Source organism: Tubulanus polymorphus, chromosome 12 (genome assembly GCF_964204645.1).
Source record: "Tubulanus polymorphus chromosome 12, tnTubPoly1.2, whole genome shotgun sequence".
Classification (NCBI taxonomy): Eukaryota; Metazoa; Nemertea; class Palaeonemertea; order Tubulaniformes; family Tubulanidae; genus Tubulanus; species Tubulanus polymorphus.
This window is the reverse complement of record NC_134036.1, coordinates 4,162,843-4,180,552: the sequence shown is the minus strand read 5'-3', so window position 1 is coordinate 4,180,552 and position 17,710 is coordinate 4,162,843. Positions and strand designations below refer to the sequence as shown.

At 43.2% G+C, this 17,710-nt stretch overlaps 1 protein-coding gene across 1 annotated transcript; it reads left to right on the top strand.

Annotated features, from left to right (window-relative positions):
• Nucleotides 1-4,777: 4,777 nt before the first annotated feature.
• On the top strand, nucleotides 4,778-11,162 carry LOC141914200 (uncharacterized). Its single transcript, XM_074805467.1, has 7 exons — nucleotides 4,778-5,285; nucleotides 6,396-8,612; nucleotides 8,845-9,052; nucleotides 9,534-9,704; nucleotides 9,871-9,999; nucleotides 10,539-10,624; nucleotides 10,882-11,162. Exons 1-7 carry the CDS (start codon nucleotides 4,778-4,780, stop codon nucleotides 10,908-10,910), a joined length of 3,348 nt encoding a protein of 1,115 aa, XP_074661568.1. The 3' UTR covers nucleotides 10,911-11,162.
• The last annotated feature ends 6,548 nt before the right edge of the window (nucleotides 11,163-17,710 follow it).

The window sequence follows — 17,710 nt, the reverse complement described above, 5'->3', positions numbered from 1 at the left end:
TAAAGTACCTAAAGAGATTAATTTCAAAAACACGAAGCTTGAACGACAGAAGAAATATTGAAATTTGACCGGTGGCAATGAGCCATTTCACCATTCCGGATGGTATGAAAAGTTATTGTGTATATGTCAACAGCGAAATCGCGGTAAAGCTTTGAAAAAATCCCTAAATTTCTTATTTGGACACTCCCTTCATTCGACACTTGTTTCGCCGGAAAATTGTGAAGTGACGGCGAAATAGAATTTATTTCTTAGGTCCAACTATTTTTACGAAATTGAGCCCAGGGCGTTTGATACATTTCGGTCAAGTATGGGTGTAACCCGTTTATGGGCTAACGTAGAAAACTGGCACGCATACCTTAACGCGTTATCTCGGCCTATTTAAAATCGAATACATTTCTAAAGATTTCCAATATATTCATATAGAAATAAAAAACCGAAGCGCATATCTCGTTAATCACGTTGGAGTGGCTTTTTGTTAGTTCGACGAATCGGACACAATCGTTTCTTTATGAAGCGCGATATCTTCGGTATTCGATCTACCTTTAGGCATTGTCGCGTAGTTCGAAAACAACGCCGATTCGACGCGTTCGAATAAATTCCGTAGAAGGCGATCGGAATCGATTGCGATTTGTTGCGTACGGGGCCCGTGAATTTTGTGTAGCTAAGAGCGCCCTGATTTCGTACGTAAATATTAGGGGTTCAACTAAACGAGTCTTTTTGTTCGAGGGGACTTATTTTGCTCATTTTACGCACGGGTTTTGATAGTAATTCGTAGACGACGCCCGTTTCTGCTGACGAAACACACCGATTCGCGAAGAAACAAAAAAGATCAAGAGGCATCCTACAATGAAGACCAAACAACACAAAAATTTGAATGTCTATCGAAACTATAATATTTCGGCTATTATTCCTCACAGGTATCGTCATGTCTCCTCGTTATCGTTTTCAATCCGCGTTCGCTATTTGAATCGTCCACACTTAACGTTTCTCATTGAAAATACATTGTAACTACAAACACCCGACATTAGACATTTCACATTTTTATCGGCACGCCTAAAACGTGATCATTCACACTTCAAATGTGTTCAGGACTTTACCCGGGACATTCTAACTGAAAATGAACTTTAAACACCGGGCATGAGACATTTCATCAACGCACTTTCAAAAACTGATCGGCCACACATGCGTACATAACTTTACCAGTTAGACAATGCTTAATTTGAAAATGAACCACGCACATCTGACATTAGACAATCTATCAACATACGTACTTTCAAAAGTCACACTTCCAATGAAAAATTGTTTGATATCAAAAGGGGGTCGATCCAGGCCACACCAACAATTCAGTTTGGTCGAGGGTATTGTTGAAGTTGAAATTGAAATATTTCTTTTTTCTATTTTTTTCCAGATTCGTTGAAGTGAAGCGTTTAAACGAAGAATGGCGGCGCCGAACTTTCCGTCGCTACCGATTCCTCCCTTTATCAGTCCTCCGGGCTTCAAACCCGTGCCAGGCCCCTCTACTACAGAAACAAGCTCAACCGTCCAATCGACAACACCTGCACCAACAACAACAGTATCCAAACGAACAACACACGCGGAAACATCTTCCGCAGCGACAACGTCTAAACCAGTGACAGCATCATCTGGATCGACAGCAAGTAATGTATCGACTCTCAAGACAACGTCAATTGGGTCAACGATAGCATCCGGACCAACAGTTTCGGGACCGACCACATCTGTGTCAACTGTATCTGGGTCATCGGCTTCTGGGCCAACAACATCAGGATCAACTGCATCCGAATTAACTGCATCTCGATCGACGGCTTCTGGACCAGCTACATCTGGGTCAACTAAATCTGGTTCAACGGCATCAGTGACGACCGCATCGGGATCAACAGCTCCTGGGAAAACAGCATCTGGATCAACTGCGTCTGTAGCTACTGCATCTGGACCAACAGTTTCTAGACCAACTTCATCTGGACTAACAGTTTCTGGACCAACTTCATCTGGACAAACAGTTTCTGGACCAACTTCATCTGGACAAACAGTTTCTGGACCAACTTCATCTGGACCAACAGTTTCTGGACCAACTTCATCTGGACCAACAGTTTCTGGACCAACTTCATCTGGACCAACACTTTCTGGACCAACTTCATCTGGACCAACAGCTTCTGTATCAACAATGTCTGGATCAAGTGCATCAACTCCACCAGCATCTGGATCGACTCAATCTGGATCAACAGCCTCTGTATCAAAAGTGTCCGGATCAAGTGCAACTGGATCAACTCCACCAGGATCATCCGTATCTGGATCGACTCAATCTGGATCAACAGCCTCTATATCAACATTGTCAGGATCAAGTGCAACTGGATCAACTGCACCAGGGGCATCCGCATCTGAATCAACTCAATCTGGATCAACGGCCTCTGTATCAGCATTGTCCGGATCAAGTGCAACTGGATCAACTGCACCGGGATCATCCGCATCTGGATCGACTCAATCAGGATCAACAGCCTCTGTATCAACATTGTCCGGATCAAGTGCAACTGGATCAACTGCACCAGGGTCATCCGCATCTGGATCGACTCAATCAGGATCAACAGCCTCTGTATATACAGTGTCCGGATCAAGTGCATCTGGGTCAACTGCACCAGGGGCATCCGCATCTGGATCGACTCAATCTGGATCAACAGTCTCTGTATCAACATTGTCCGGATCAAGTGCAACTGGATCAACTGCACCAGGGTCATCCGCATCTGGATCGACTCAATCAGGATCAACAGTCTCTGTATCAACATTGTCCGGATCAAGTGCAACTGGATCAACTGCACCAGGGTCATCCGCATCTGGATCGACTCAATCAGGATCAACAGCCTCTGTATATACATTGTCCGGATCAAGAGCAACTGGATCAACTCCACCGGGGTCATCCGCATCTGGATCGACTCAATCTGGATCAACAGCCTCTGTATCAACAGTGTCCAGATCGAGTGCAACTGGATCAACTGCACCAGGATCATCCGCCTCTGGATCGACTCAATCTGGATCAACGACCTCTGTATCAGCATTGTCCGGATCAAGTGCAACTGGATCAACTGCACCGGGATCATCCGCATCTGGATCGACTCAATCAGGATCAAGAGCCTCTGTATCAACATTGTCCGGATCAAGTGCAACTGGATCAACTGCACCAGGGTCATCCGCATCTGGATCGACTCAATCAGGATCAACAGCCTCTGTATATACAGTGTCCGGATCAAGTGCATCTGGGTCAACTGCACCAGGATCATCCGCGTCTGGATCGACTCAATCTGGATCAACAGTCTCTGTATCAACATTGTCCGGATCAAGTGCAACTGGATCAACTGCACCAGGGTCATCCGCATCTGGATCGACTCAATCAGGATCAACAGTCTCTGTATCAACATTGTCCGGATCAAGTGCAACTGGATCAACTGCACCAGGGTCATCCGCATCTGGATCGACTCAATCAGGATCAACAGCCTCTGTATATACATTGTCCGGATCAAGAGCAACTGGATCAACTCCACCGGGGTCATCCGCATCTGGATCGACTCAATCTGGATCAACAGCCTCTGTATCAACAGTGTCCGGATCGAGTGCAACTGGATCAACTGCACCAGGATCATCCGCCTCTGGATCGACTCAATCTGGATCAACAGCCTCTGTAACAACAGTGTCCGGATCAAGTGCAACTGGATCAACTGCACCAAGATCATCCGCGTTTGGATCGACTCAATCTGGATCAACAGCGTCTCTATCTACAGTCTTCGGATCAAGTGCATCTGGATCAACTGCACCAGGGGCATCCGCATCTGGATCAACTCAATCTGGATCAACAGCCTCTGTATCAACAGTGTCCGGATCAAGTGCAACTGGATCAACTGCACCGGGGGCATCCGCATCTGGATCGACTCAATCTGGATCAACAGCCTCTGTATCAACAATGTCCGGATCAAGTGCAACTGGATCAACTGCACCGGGGGCATCCGCATATGGATCAACTCAATCTGGATCAACGGCCTCTGAATCAACATTGTCAGGATCAAGTGCAACTGGATCAACTGCACCAGGATCATCCGCCTCTGGATCGACTCAATCTGGATCAACAGCCTCTGTATCAACATTGTCTGGATCAAGTGCAACTGGATCAACTGCACCGGGGGCATCCGCATCTGGATCAACTCAATCTGGATCAACGGCCTCTGTATCAACAATGTCCGGATCAAGTGCAACTGGATCAACTGCACCGGGGGCATCCGCATCTGGATCAACTCAATCTGGATCAACGGCCTCTATATCAACATTGTCAGGATCAAGTGCATCTGGGTCAACTCCATCAGGGGCATCCGCATCTGGATCGACTCAATCTGGATCAACGGCCTCTGAATCAACATTGTCAGGATCAAGTGCAACTGGATCAACTGCACCAGGATCATCCGCCTCTGGATCGACTCAATCTGGATCAACAGCCTCTGTATCAACATTGTCAGGATCAAGTGCAACTGGATCAATTGCACCAGGATCATCCGCCTCTGGATCGACTCAATCAGGATCAACAGCCTCTGTAACAAAAGTGTCCGGATCAAGTGCAACTGGATCAACTGCACCGGGGTCATCCGCATCTGGATCGACTCAACCTGGACCAACAGCTTCTATATCTACAGTGTCCGGATCAAGCGCATCTGGATCAACTCCACTAGGGTCATCCACCACTGGATCAACTCAATCTGGACCAACAGCTTCTGTATCGACTATGTCCGGAGCAACTACATTAGGACCAAGTCCATCAGGATCTTCCGCAACTGGATCGACTCTACTTGCATCAGCTTCTGTTAGCCATGCTACATCAAGATCAACTGCGTCCGGATTAACAACTTCTGTATCAATGGTGTCCGGGTCATCCACATCTGGATCGACTCCGCTTGTATCCGCATCTGCTGGCCCGACTGCATCTGGATCAACTGCGTCCGGATTAAGAACTCCAGGATCAAATGCGTCTGTTTCTACTGCATCTGGATCAGCAGCGTCTGGCTCAACCGCATCTGGATCGACTCCACCTGGATCAACGTCGTCTGCAACTGCTTCCGTTTCAACAGATTCTGTATCGGCAGTGTCTAAATCAACTGAAACTGCTTCTGATATGATATCATCTGGGTCAACTGTATCTGGATCGACGGCTTCTGTATCGACAGTGTCTGAATTAACAGTACCTGAATCAACAGTGTCTGGATCGACTGCATCGGGACCAACATCTGCATCTGGTTTAACTCCATCTGGGTCAACTGCATCTGGATCTTCTGCATCTAAACCCACTGTGGCTGGGTCATCTGCATCTGGACCAACCGTATCACAATCAACAGCTTCTGTATCAAAGGTGTCAACAGTGTCTGTGTCATCCGCATCAGATTTGACTTCTCCTGGGTCAACTGCATCTGGATCAACAGTATCAGGATCAGCAGTTTCGGTATCTAAGATATCTGGGTCAACTGCATCTGGAACGACTCCATCTAGATCAACACCTTCTGTATCAACAGTGTCTGGATCACCAGCATCGGGATCAACAGCTTCTTCATCAACAGTATCTGGGTCATCTGCATCAGATTTTACATCATCAGGATCCACTGAATCTGGAACGACAGCCACTTTACCGACCGTGTCTCGATCATTCACATCTGGTTTAACTCCATCTGGATCAACTATTTTTAAATCATCAGCTTCTGTATCAACAGTACCTGGATCATCAGCTTCTGGTTTGACTCCATCGGGATCAACAGCTACTAGACCAATAGTGTCTGGATCAACTGCATCGGGATCAACAGCTTCTGTGTCAGGAGTGTCTGGGTCATCCACATCTGAATTGACATCATCTGGATCAACAGTTTCTCGATCGACAGCTTCTGTGTCGACAGTTTCGGGATCAACTACACCAAGATTAACACCATCTGGGTCAACTGCATCTGAACCAACAGTATCTAGGTCATCTGCATCCGGGTTGACTGCATCAGGATCAACGGCTTCTGCATCAAAAGCGGCTGGATCAACGTCATTTGGATCGACAGTGTCAGGATCAACATCTTTATTAACAGTTTCTGGATCATCTGTTTCTAGGTCGACTCCATCTGGGTCAACAGTGTCTGGAACAAGTGCATCTGGGTCATCAGCATCGCAGTTGACTCCATCTTTATCAACGTCATCTGGATCAACAGTGACTGGATCAACAGCATCTGGATCAACATATTCTGCACCAACAGTGTCTGGGTCATCTACATCTGTTTTAACTCCATCTGGGTCAACCGCATCTAAACCAACAGTGCCTGGGTCATCGGCATCTGGATCTACTGCATCAGGATCAACATCTTCTGTATCAACAGCATCGGGATCAGCTGCATCTGATTTGACTCCATCTGGGTCAACTGCATCTAAACCAACAGCATCTGGGTCATCGGCATCTGGATTGACTGCATCAGGATCAACATCTTCTGTATCAACAGCATCGGGATCAACATCTTCCGAACCCACAGTGTCTGGGTCGTCTGCATCTGGTTTGACTCAAACCGGATCAACAATATCTGGATCAACGTCATTTGGAGCAACAGTGTCTGGGTCAACATCTTCTCTATCAACATTGTCTGGGTCATCTGTATCTGGATCAACAGTATCAGGATCAACAGTGTCTGGGTCATCTTCATTTGGATCAACAGTATCAGGATCAACAGTGTCTGGGTCATCTGCATCTGGATCAACAGTATCAAGATCAACAGTGTCTGGGTCGTCTGAATCTGGATCAACTGTATCAGGATCAACATCCTCTGTATCAACAGTGTCTGGATCAACAGCATCGGGATCAACATCTTCCGAACCCACAGTGTCTGGGTCGTCTGCATCTGGTTTGACTCAAACCGGATCAACAATATCTGGATCAACGTCATTTGGAGCAACAGTGTCTGGGTCAACATCTTCTCTATCAACATTGTCTGGGTCATCTGTACCTGGATCAACAGTATCAGGATCAACAGTGTCTGGGTCATCTTCATTTGGATCAACAGTATCAGGATCAACAGTGTCTGGGTCATCTGCATCTGGATCAACAGTATCAAGATCAACAGTGTCTGGGTCGTCTGAATCTGGATCAACTGTATCAGGATCAACATCCTCTGTATCAACAGTATCTGGATCAACAGCATCCGGATCAACATCTTCCGAACCAACAGTGTCTGGGTCGTCTGCATCTGGTTTGACTCAAACCGGATCAACAATATCTGGATCAACGTCATTTGGAGCAACAGTGTCTGGGTCAACATCTTCTCTATCAACATTGTCTGGGTCATCTGTATCTGGATCAACAGTATCAAGATCGACAGTGTCTGGGTCATCTGTATCTGGATCAACATTATCAGGATCAACAGTGTCTGTATCAACATCTGTACCCACAGTGTCTGGATCGTCTGCATCTGGTTTGACTCAATCCGGATCAACAGCATCTGGCGCAACATTGTCCGGAACAACATCTTTTCAATCCACATTGTCTGGGTCATCTGCATCTGGAACAATAGTATCAGGATCAACAGTGTCTGGGTCAACTGCATCTGGATTGTCTACATCTGCATCAACAATGTCTAGATCAACAGCGTCAGAATCAACATCTTCTGTATCAACAGTGTCTGGGTCATCTGCTTCTGGTTTGACTTTATCTGGGTCAACTGCATCAGGATCAACAGCGTCTGAGCCAACAGTGTCTGGGTCATCTGCATCTGGATCAACTGCATCAGAATCAACCACTTCTGTATCGACAGTTTCTGTGTCATCCGCTTCGGATTTGACACCGTCTGGGTCAACTGCATCTGGACCGACTCCATATAGATCAACATCGTCTGTATCAACAGTGTTTGGGTCAACGGCATCGGGGTCAACGGCTTCTTTATCAACAGTTTCTGGTTCCACAGCATCAGGAACAACAGCGTCTTTTCCAACTGTATCTGGATCAACAGCTTCTGTATCAACAGTGTCTGGATCGACTGCATCAGGATCAACAGCTTCTGTACCAACAGTGTCTGTGTCACATGCGTCAGGATCAACTGTTTCTTTATCGACAGTGTCTGAATCAACCTCCGCATCTGGTTTAACCCCATCCGGCTCAACTGCATCAGGATCAACAGCGTCGGTATCAACAGTATCTGGGTCATCCGCATCTGGTTTGACTCCATTTGGATCCACTACGTCAGGGTCAAGTGTTGCTGGATCAACAGCTTCTGTATCAACAATGTCTAGATCATCCGCATCTGGTTTGACTCCATCTGGATCAACGTCGCCTAAGCCAACAGCATCTGGTTCAACTGCACAAGGATCATCCGCATCTGGATTGACACAATCCGTATCAACTGCGTCAGGACCAACTGCGTCTGGACCAACAGTGTCAGCATCGACTGCAAAACCAGTAACTCCTATCTCATCGAGCGAAAAGGGTTCCACATTCAGTTCCATTGCCTCGGAGACCACAACAGTTAGCGAAGCACCACACCTAACTACACAGTTATCAGATCGGACAACAACAAGAATTGCCATTGGCACAACTCCGCCTCTCGGGGCTGGTTAGTATAATGATACTCTGTCTACCTTCACTATTAGTGGATTCAATTAGATTCAATTAGAAAAGTAATAACGTTTTGGATACACATACTATGTACTGTGCCATCGTCAGTAATGCGGACAATTACAAAAGTTGCGGCTACATTTAAGGAGCCATCATCGTATTCAACTTAATTTTCTCGAAAAAAGGGTTAATGATCTTTATCCAATCCTATCTTTCACTCTCGGTTGTAGCTAGTTCGATGATGCCGCTAGCGTTGGGATTAGGAATATCGGCGGGCGTATTATTGCTCCTGGGATTGTTGGTTGCCGCGATTCTGGTGTGCCGACGTCGGCGCGCGGAGCAAGCCGGCTCCGATGTGCACCTCATTCAAAAGCAGCACATTCCGAACGACCTAGATTTCCTAGACGGCCTGGAATCTAACGTGGTTGATCAACGAGGGTGAGTTTAAACTGGTGAAACGTGTTAATCTGCCGAACACTTCATCGTTGACTTCACCGTCCCACGATTGTGTCGTATCATATGACCAGAACACTTGGATGAAATATCTGGGACTCATTGTTTTGTTAAGCTTTCAATTGGAAATATCTCTGGTGAAGTCCTAAACACACGTGAAGTGTGAATGGTCACTTTTCTTAATTGTGCTGAAATATCTAAGCTTAATGTCCGATGTGTTTAGTTAATTTCCAATTGAAATGTCTCAGATGAAGTCCTCGATAGACGTGAAGGGTGGTCGATTACTTTTTTAAAGGGTGTTGATAAAATATCCGAAATCCCGAGGATGTAATTCATTTTCGATTAGTTATGTCCTTGGGGAAGTGCTGCACACACGTGGAGCCTAGGCGACCACTATCTAGTTTCAGGAATGGGTACGAGGTGGTAACTTAAAAACAACCTCAACATCGTTTTACTTATTTTGCAGGGCGCTGACCAACGACAACAACGCTTTCTACCGCCCGCCGATTCCCGTCGCGGCCGTGTCGCCGATATTCGCCACGGACGCGGATTCCAGATCGATGTACGTGCCGTCGGTCATCGATACCCCGCGATCAGCTAGGTCACTTTCGGTGCATAACCTATACGCACCTCAAAGGTATAAGAAAATACAGAAAGATACATATATACCAAGAGATTCAAAATAATATGCCATGCTATCATTGTTAGCCGGCTAGAACCTCGCAGAACCCGATCTAGAACTCTGAGGTTCCGCAAAAAACCTTTTGTTCTGAGAGTGCAAGGAGTATTATTCATATTTTCAGAGGGCTTCAGCCTACAACGAATGACGCTGTGCATCGAAGTTGGTCGGGAAGTGGAGCCATGGAAGCACCACCTCAAGCGTTGTTCGACTTTAGAACTGCGAAGACATGGCGTGACGATAAAGTGAATATGTAAGTACGACTTGATCACGAGAATCCAGAAACCAATAACCCAATCGCGAGGATCTAGAAACCAATCACCCAGTACTTCATCCGTAGTCCGTCTTAACGGCGTTACTCGTCGCACGCTGCCCCTCATTGAAAAGTTCTACCATTCCAGAAAAATAACAATATCAGAACAATCTCATAAAAATTAATCTTTTTTTTCATCTTAAGGAATAATTTCTAATTCAATTCAATCACACAATCGTCAATTACAAGCGTCAATTTCTCTTTTGAAGACCTTGGTCATTAGATAGGCTAAACTCATCACACTGCCTTGGTCCTACGCTTGTATCAATCAGGACCCTTTCCAGCAGACTTTCAATCTCGTGAAATTATCACCATTCTACATGTTTGTCTACACTTCACGTGTGTTCAGCAGAGATATTACTAATTGAACCCTTGACACACAAGATATTAGACATTTTATGAGCGCAAATTTTTAATCGAAAATGAACTAAGTAGAATGTACCATTTATTTATACCGTGTATATACTTATCATTTACAGATCAAGCGGAGTAGTTGGACCACCCACGCCGTACAGTCAACCACCGCTAACCAGATTACCAGAATACCAATTCCAGTTTTATAAAGGTACCATTTAAATCGGATCGAACTGGGGCCGAAACCATTCGTCGACAACATTCTTAGAAAAAATTGATAACACGTCTACAGTTTTTTTTTTAAATTTCTGGATTGTATTCATCGTCACTTAAATAACGTATCTGAGCAAAAACCCGAATTTAAAAGGAAATAATCGAGATATTTCGTGTAATTTGGATCTATATTGTATCAACGAATTGAGGAAAGTATTCGCCTATCATAACGCCAACACTTTGCTCTGTTTACAGATGATAAATTCAAAAAGCCGACGGGATGAATTTCGCAATGAGGTATTCAAAAAGAATTCATTTAGCAAAGAGCTCGCGAGACATATCTATGCAAAATTACTCGGAAGTGTGATCTATTATGACGTCAAAGTGCAGCTTTGTGTCATAGTTCGACTCATGTTTATTCAACTATGCGATTGGTTGAAGACTGACGAACGACGAAGTGCACACTAAGAGAACGCCGTGTTCATTGGTCAGTTTCGCTAAACTGGAGTGCTGATTGGTGGACAGCAACAAGTGCACGCGGAACTGTGCAAATCAATATACAAAACACTACGGGGTTCAGTGCACTTTTTCAGTTAAGATATGTTTATTCTGTGTAAATAAATACATGTTATTTGTTATATATTTCAAGCGCCGAGTTACAGTTAGGGGCGGGAAGCTATTCTCAACGTTTGAACAAATATCTTCGAAATGGCATCGGCCGTTAAATCACTTTTTGATATTTTCTGCATCTGATGGATAATGGTTTTCCACAATGCCTCCACTTGAATTTCGTTCAGGCGAAAGCAACATGCTTGATGAAAATGCCGTATCTAATACCGTAAGCGTTTAGTTTTTGCCCGTATTGATTTCATATCGATTGTCAGTATTGTGTAAAGAAGGGGATTGAGGGACGAGTTGATCGGTAAGAAAAGAACAGCCAGCCAAGCCGCCACCTGATTCGGTATTTCTACCCGTAATACGGCGCAAAACTGAACGATAATTAACGGCAGCCAACAAAATAAATTACACAGATTTATCACCAAACTCCTGCGTGCCAATATGAGTTCAGTAGGGTCGATTCTACCCGAACCAGACCTACTTCCAGATACGTGGCTGTACATTTGCGCATAAGTCGCCATTATGGTAGCAAGTATGACAGAGTTTAAGACGGTGAAAATAGCGAATGAATATTGCCAGGCGTTGACATCGATTGCTATTAAATTCATAGGTAAACAAACTCCGGTTGTGCCGTAGAATTTGTTCCCGAAGTAAGATGACTGTGACAGTGGTATTAAAGAAATTGTACTTATTGATAGCCAACATATGCAACAAATTATTGATACATATCTCGGAGATGCAATCGGGCTTCCCGAAAATGGATTAATGATATTTGAAAATCTGTGACGCGTTAGAATAAACAGAAACGTTAATGAGCCTTCACAGGAAATGGTCACTATAACTCCACCGAAACTACAAAATGAACTGTCGGTCCAAGTTTCAGAATTTAGGAAATAAACTCCTTTATAAACGTAATCTGCTCCCGCTATCAAAAATAAATAAATCGACATCAGAAAATCACAAGCTGCGATATTGATAATTAGGATATCAGAAGATGTGTTACGCTTTTCGGAGGACGAAAGTCGAATAGATCGATAACGAAATAAAATGACAATACTATTCGCGAGGAAACCGAACGCAGCGATGACCCAAATGATAGCTCTGAGGACTGTGTTACCCATCAGATCAGAACAGGAGGAAAATTGATCAGCTTCGGGAAGGCACTGGTCAACGTTCGGAGCCATGCAACAAAATTTGTAAGCATCAGACGCTAAGGAGACTAATGATGTCAGATTGACGAAAACACCTGTCTCTGTTGAAATGACTTTGTAGTTGTTAGTTATATCGAGAGTCCTTACTTCATTCAATCCTGAAAAAGAATATAGTGAAATATGATTGATTCTGTTACTGCTGATATTCAACGACTGTAATGCAGATAAACCTCGAAATACAAATCTACCAAGCACCAACAACGAAAGTCCGTGAAGATCGAGAATTTCGAGTGCCTTCAAATCTTGGAAGGTGTCGTCCTCTAAATGACGTAGTGGATTTTCAGTAATCAATAACTGTTTCAAACTATACAAACCGGTGAATGTATTTGTAGATAATGATGTTATGTTGTTGTATGTCAGGTCTAATGTATATAGATTATGCAAGTTTGTGAACGAGTTTGGTAAAATATAAGACAATTCATTGAAGGAGATGTTGAGCATTCGAAGATACACGAAAGCAGTAAACGTCGACTGGGTCAGAACAATTCCATTATTTGACAGAACTAAAACTCGACTTGATGCTGAAAAAAGACTAGTAATATTTGATAAACGAGCGTTATCACAATCGATCAAATGACCTTGACATTTACAGCCCTTAGGACACGTGACGTTACAGAAAGCCTCGTCATCAGTTGTATGTTTACAATTAACGACCCCATCACACACTTCAGATTGTGAGATACATCGATTTTCCTGACCACATTTAAACATTCCCGGACATGAAAATGTCTCGCAGTTTTGCTCATCTTCTGAATTAGAACAATCTGATTGACCATCGCACACCTGTCTGATCGGTATACAGTACGATGCTGGACATTTTACAGTACCAGCTGGACATTCAAATTCTTCACATCTCAAAACGTGCTCAAGATTTCTACAAATTGGGAAACCATTTGTCATTTTATCTAGAATACATCTGTGACGTCTTGCATAACAATGAGGAGAATTGAAAGAACATCTTTGTTCATCGGATTTCGAACAAAGATTTGTAAAGTTAGTTGTGCAGTAGTTTTCATTATTGCACTGAACAGTAGGATTCACTGTAACATTAGAAGATGTTACTAATTCATCTTCTTCGAGGCTTCCACTACAATCCACGACACCATCCTGATACAACTCAGAACTGATACAGTTTCCACTGTTACACAGGAATCCTTGACACATTTGAGTGGTGCATCCCATTTCATCGGAGTCGTCCTTACAATCAGTAAATCCATTACATCTGTCCGACCTACTTATACATTGGCCACTGTCACAGCGAAATTGTTCGGACAAACAGGGGGGATGAAAACAAGATTTCTCATCAGAACCATCCACACAATCCTGCATGAAGTCACAGAATCCACTTATTGATATAATCTGACCATCATTGCATTGAAAATGACTGTGTAAATCTATATCCGTACAATTGAGTTCATCTTCACCGTGTTGACAGTCGTTTCTAGTATCACATACGCGATGGTCGCCGATACATTTTCGATCGTTACATTCAAACTGCCACGATTTACAACCGCTTATAGAAGCCAATTCATCAGTTACATTGTATGAACACAAAACAGAATGCGCTGTATCTGTCGCGTTATCAAACTGTTTCATCATCCATTTAACTGATTGAATATAAGTCATTTCATCTCTAGTGATTATTGGGTGTATAACCTGAAGTCTGTCATTAGAAGTCATCGTTAGTATAGAGCTATATTGATGTCGATATTGAAATGCTCTTATCAAATTAAAGATATCTTTTTCTGTATGTTTGCTTAATCTGCCTATTTTACCACGGATGCTATCACACGCCTCTGTCACAGTTTCTTTATCTAAACGTCGATGTTTGTTCCAGTCCGTCAATATTTGATAGCATTGTTTATCTATGCTTACCCAACCAATCTTACAGCTCGAGTTTTTGAAACCAGAGTCTCCAAATGATTTATCTTGTATCTGCTCAAATGTTTCGTTGTTTGTCGAATGTGTTGTATTTAGATCTGTGTCCAATCTTTCCGATTCGCAAATGAAACTGGTATGAACCTCTTCGATCTCGCAGGGGAATCGAACCCAGTTCGCCGATCCTCGTGGATTATTCAGTATCATCGCTGTACACGGCATATTGACGTCATTTATCGGTTGTTTTCTGAGAGGAGATATCAATCCTCGAATAACTTCTGGTATCGTGTCGTTATTTGTAGGTTTATACCACTCTGTGTAGCTCAATGGTTTCCCGTCAGTCCACATGTAATGACCAGATCTAGGCTGAAAATAGAATTGAGAATCGAAGATAGAGAATTATCACATTCCTTAAAAGATTGTCCATTTTAAAAAGGAAATATTTGGAAACTATATTAACGAATTTCACCTGCATTTTTAATCCAATTATCAATATGAGCGCTTTCTGTGAATATGCCTTCAAAAGAAGTTTTGTAGCGAATAACGTCTTGATAGCCATCATCTCCCGTTCTGAGTTGATACTGAGTAGATGTCCCGCGTACTTCTGTCTACAGTACAATTCAGCATTCTCCCAATTCAGACGTTCATCTCTGATGTATTTAACGCAGGAAATTCCCGAATCTAGAAATCCTGATTTACAGACATTTTCAAACTGTTTTACCGGTAACGACTGTTCTAATGTGTATTGTATTTGAAATGTCGGTATGTGACTTTTCACCTCAAACCACAGGATCTCATCTCTTAAACTATAAAACACAAGTCCCGTTATCGCGTTATTGTCACATATTTTATTTTCGTGTCGATGTATTTGACCGCTATCTCTGACTAGTTGTTGTATTACAATCGGGTCCTTGTCTCTTGTCACTGCCTTCTCGCATCGTATCATTTCTATATATTTGATTATAAATCTGTAGTATTGGAATTGGTAACGTTGAATCACGTTTGGGAAATTGAAATATAACGGTTGAAATCGATACTCAGACGATCCAGGATAATTCGGTGATTGTAATATCCCGCATTCATCTTTCAACATGACAGGCATTAGAATGTCCTGCTCGGATTTCTTCAATCTTTGACATTTGCGTCGTAGTTCAACTATCAATGGATAATTCCAGAATGGATTCATAACCCGAATTTTCGCGGTGTTCAAAACGAAACCGTTATTGAGAATCTGACTACTCAATCTCAGATACCTGCTACATACACCGTACAATAAAGAATCCCGAAAGCATCGGTCAATTTGATATTCGTGTTCGGATAATATATAAATATTTCTCAAAGGAAGGCGTCGGTTTTCGGGTGTAATCACGAGACAGTGTGACGTCATGTTGATCTGACGTTCTCCCTCCTTTAAAACATACCCGTCACAGTCGGTAGGACGAAATCTGAGGCGTGACTCCTTACCGACTGTTAACTGACCGTCCCAGTTATAAGCGTATGCTACTACAGTAACCGATCCACCTGATGTAATCAGACTGACGACGTTACGGTCGTACGGGGCGTATAAACGAGGACAATACGGACCGTATCGTCTAGCCGTGAAATTACCACCGTCGAATATGTAAAATCCAGCTCGCTCGCAGTTCTCTGATAAATCTGTTAGTTCCAAATTCTCTTCATAAATATCAACTTTCCATTTAAATAGTAATATATTAATGCTATACGTTAATGTCGCCCTCTTATTATTCGGAAACTTCACGAAATGTGACAAGGAGGATATTCCCTGTTTTATCTACAACAGATATTCTTCAAATCAGATACTTTCATAAATGATATGAACCATCAATTTTAAAGATCATTCAATTGTATACTCACCGTAGATTTGTCGACGCGTACATCTTCTATTGAAAGTGATTCCATTTTAAAGTTAATAACTATACGAGATTTTGTTGATTTTTGTCCCCTCAAAACGCACAATACGACCAGGAAGCCGTCAGATTTAATACTCAGTGATTGCAGATAGTTGTAACCGAGTAAAATATCAGTTCCTACAACGCGTAACCCTTCTAGTTTATATACACCGATGTCGTCAGCGGATGTGATGAGATCACGTGTCCAGTTGAAGACGACGTACTGTAACACCTGCACTGTGATAGACCAGCAGTGTAAGTGTTTCGATCGAGTTATTACGTGTAAACTGTTGTCATCGGGAATGAGCACTCCCGACTCGTTATTAGAGATCTGAATCAATGGATTAGATACGTTCCAATCTGATATTCTATAAACCTGGACTAAAAGCTGCGACTGAAATTGCCGTCGACGATGAAGGAGAGATATGACGGCTTTGTTTGTTTTAGTATAAAATGATGATGGCGGATGTCCGGTTTGTTCTCGTATAAGACCTATAGGCTCACTGCTGCTGTTCCATCCGTCGTGGATTTTAACAGCCGTCGCTGAATCAGCGCCTGGATACAATGTCATACTTGACTTCATAAAAGTCAAATTCATTGCAAAACCATCCGGCATCCCGGTCCAGTCCAAAAACAATTTACACCTAATGAAGTAGCGTATAGATAATCTATATCCAATCAATGATTGCAATGCGTTCAATCCGACATTTTTGGGGCAATCGTGACTAATCGTCAAATGATTTCGTTCATAACGATATGTTATATAAACCCGACTACCCCGGGCACTATCGACGTTACTCCTAAACATAAACGAGATCGAATCTTTACGGCGGATTTCATGTTTTCCATCACCGCACAATCTGTGGTCAGACCGGTAAATGAGAAGATAGTTATCACCACAGAATATTGACGGCTCGATATCGTAGTAAACTTGGACGTGAAAAGTTCGCGTTAGAGAACTGTTGATGAACCAACGACATTCACCACTGCGCGATAACGAAGGGTAATTCGGTGAAACGATGTAACCGGACGTAGAATCTAGCGGGTACCACGTGTCGTTACAAGACAAACTTACCGTCACAGACGATTCCTCGATAGAGTCTGCGCGATCAGCGCGCGCGATGCGAACTCGACAGACGATCAGCGACGCTATAAACAGCGCTCTCAGTCGCTGCTCCATACCGAACAACATCAACACGATACAACGATGAAATTCATGATCGATGCAAGTTCTTTTTATTTCAATCACTGATCAGTTGTTCGTGTCAGTTTCTATCTTCAAATTCTCTACAAAATCGATGCAGCATTTAGATGTTTTACCAATCAGTTGCAGGGCTCGGCAACTTCGGAATATAACTATATTTTTCAACCATTGCATGATATTTTGTCGAAATCGGTTCATGTCATTTATGTTCGATCGAACAGAAACTACCAGCTACGGACGAGCTTCACAGTTATTACCATCTA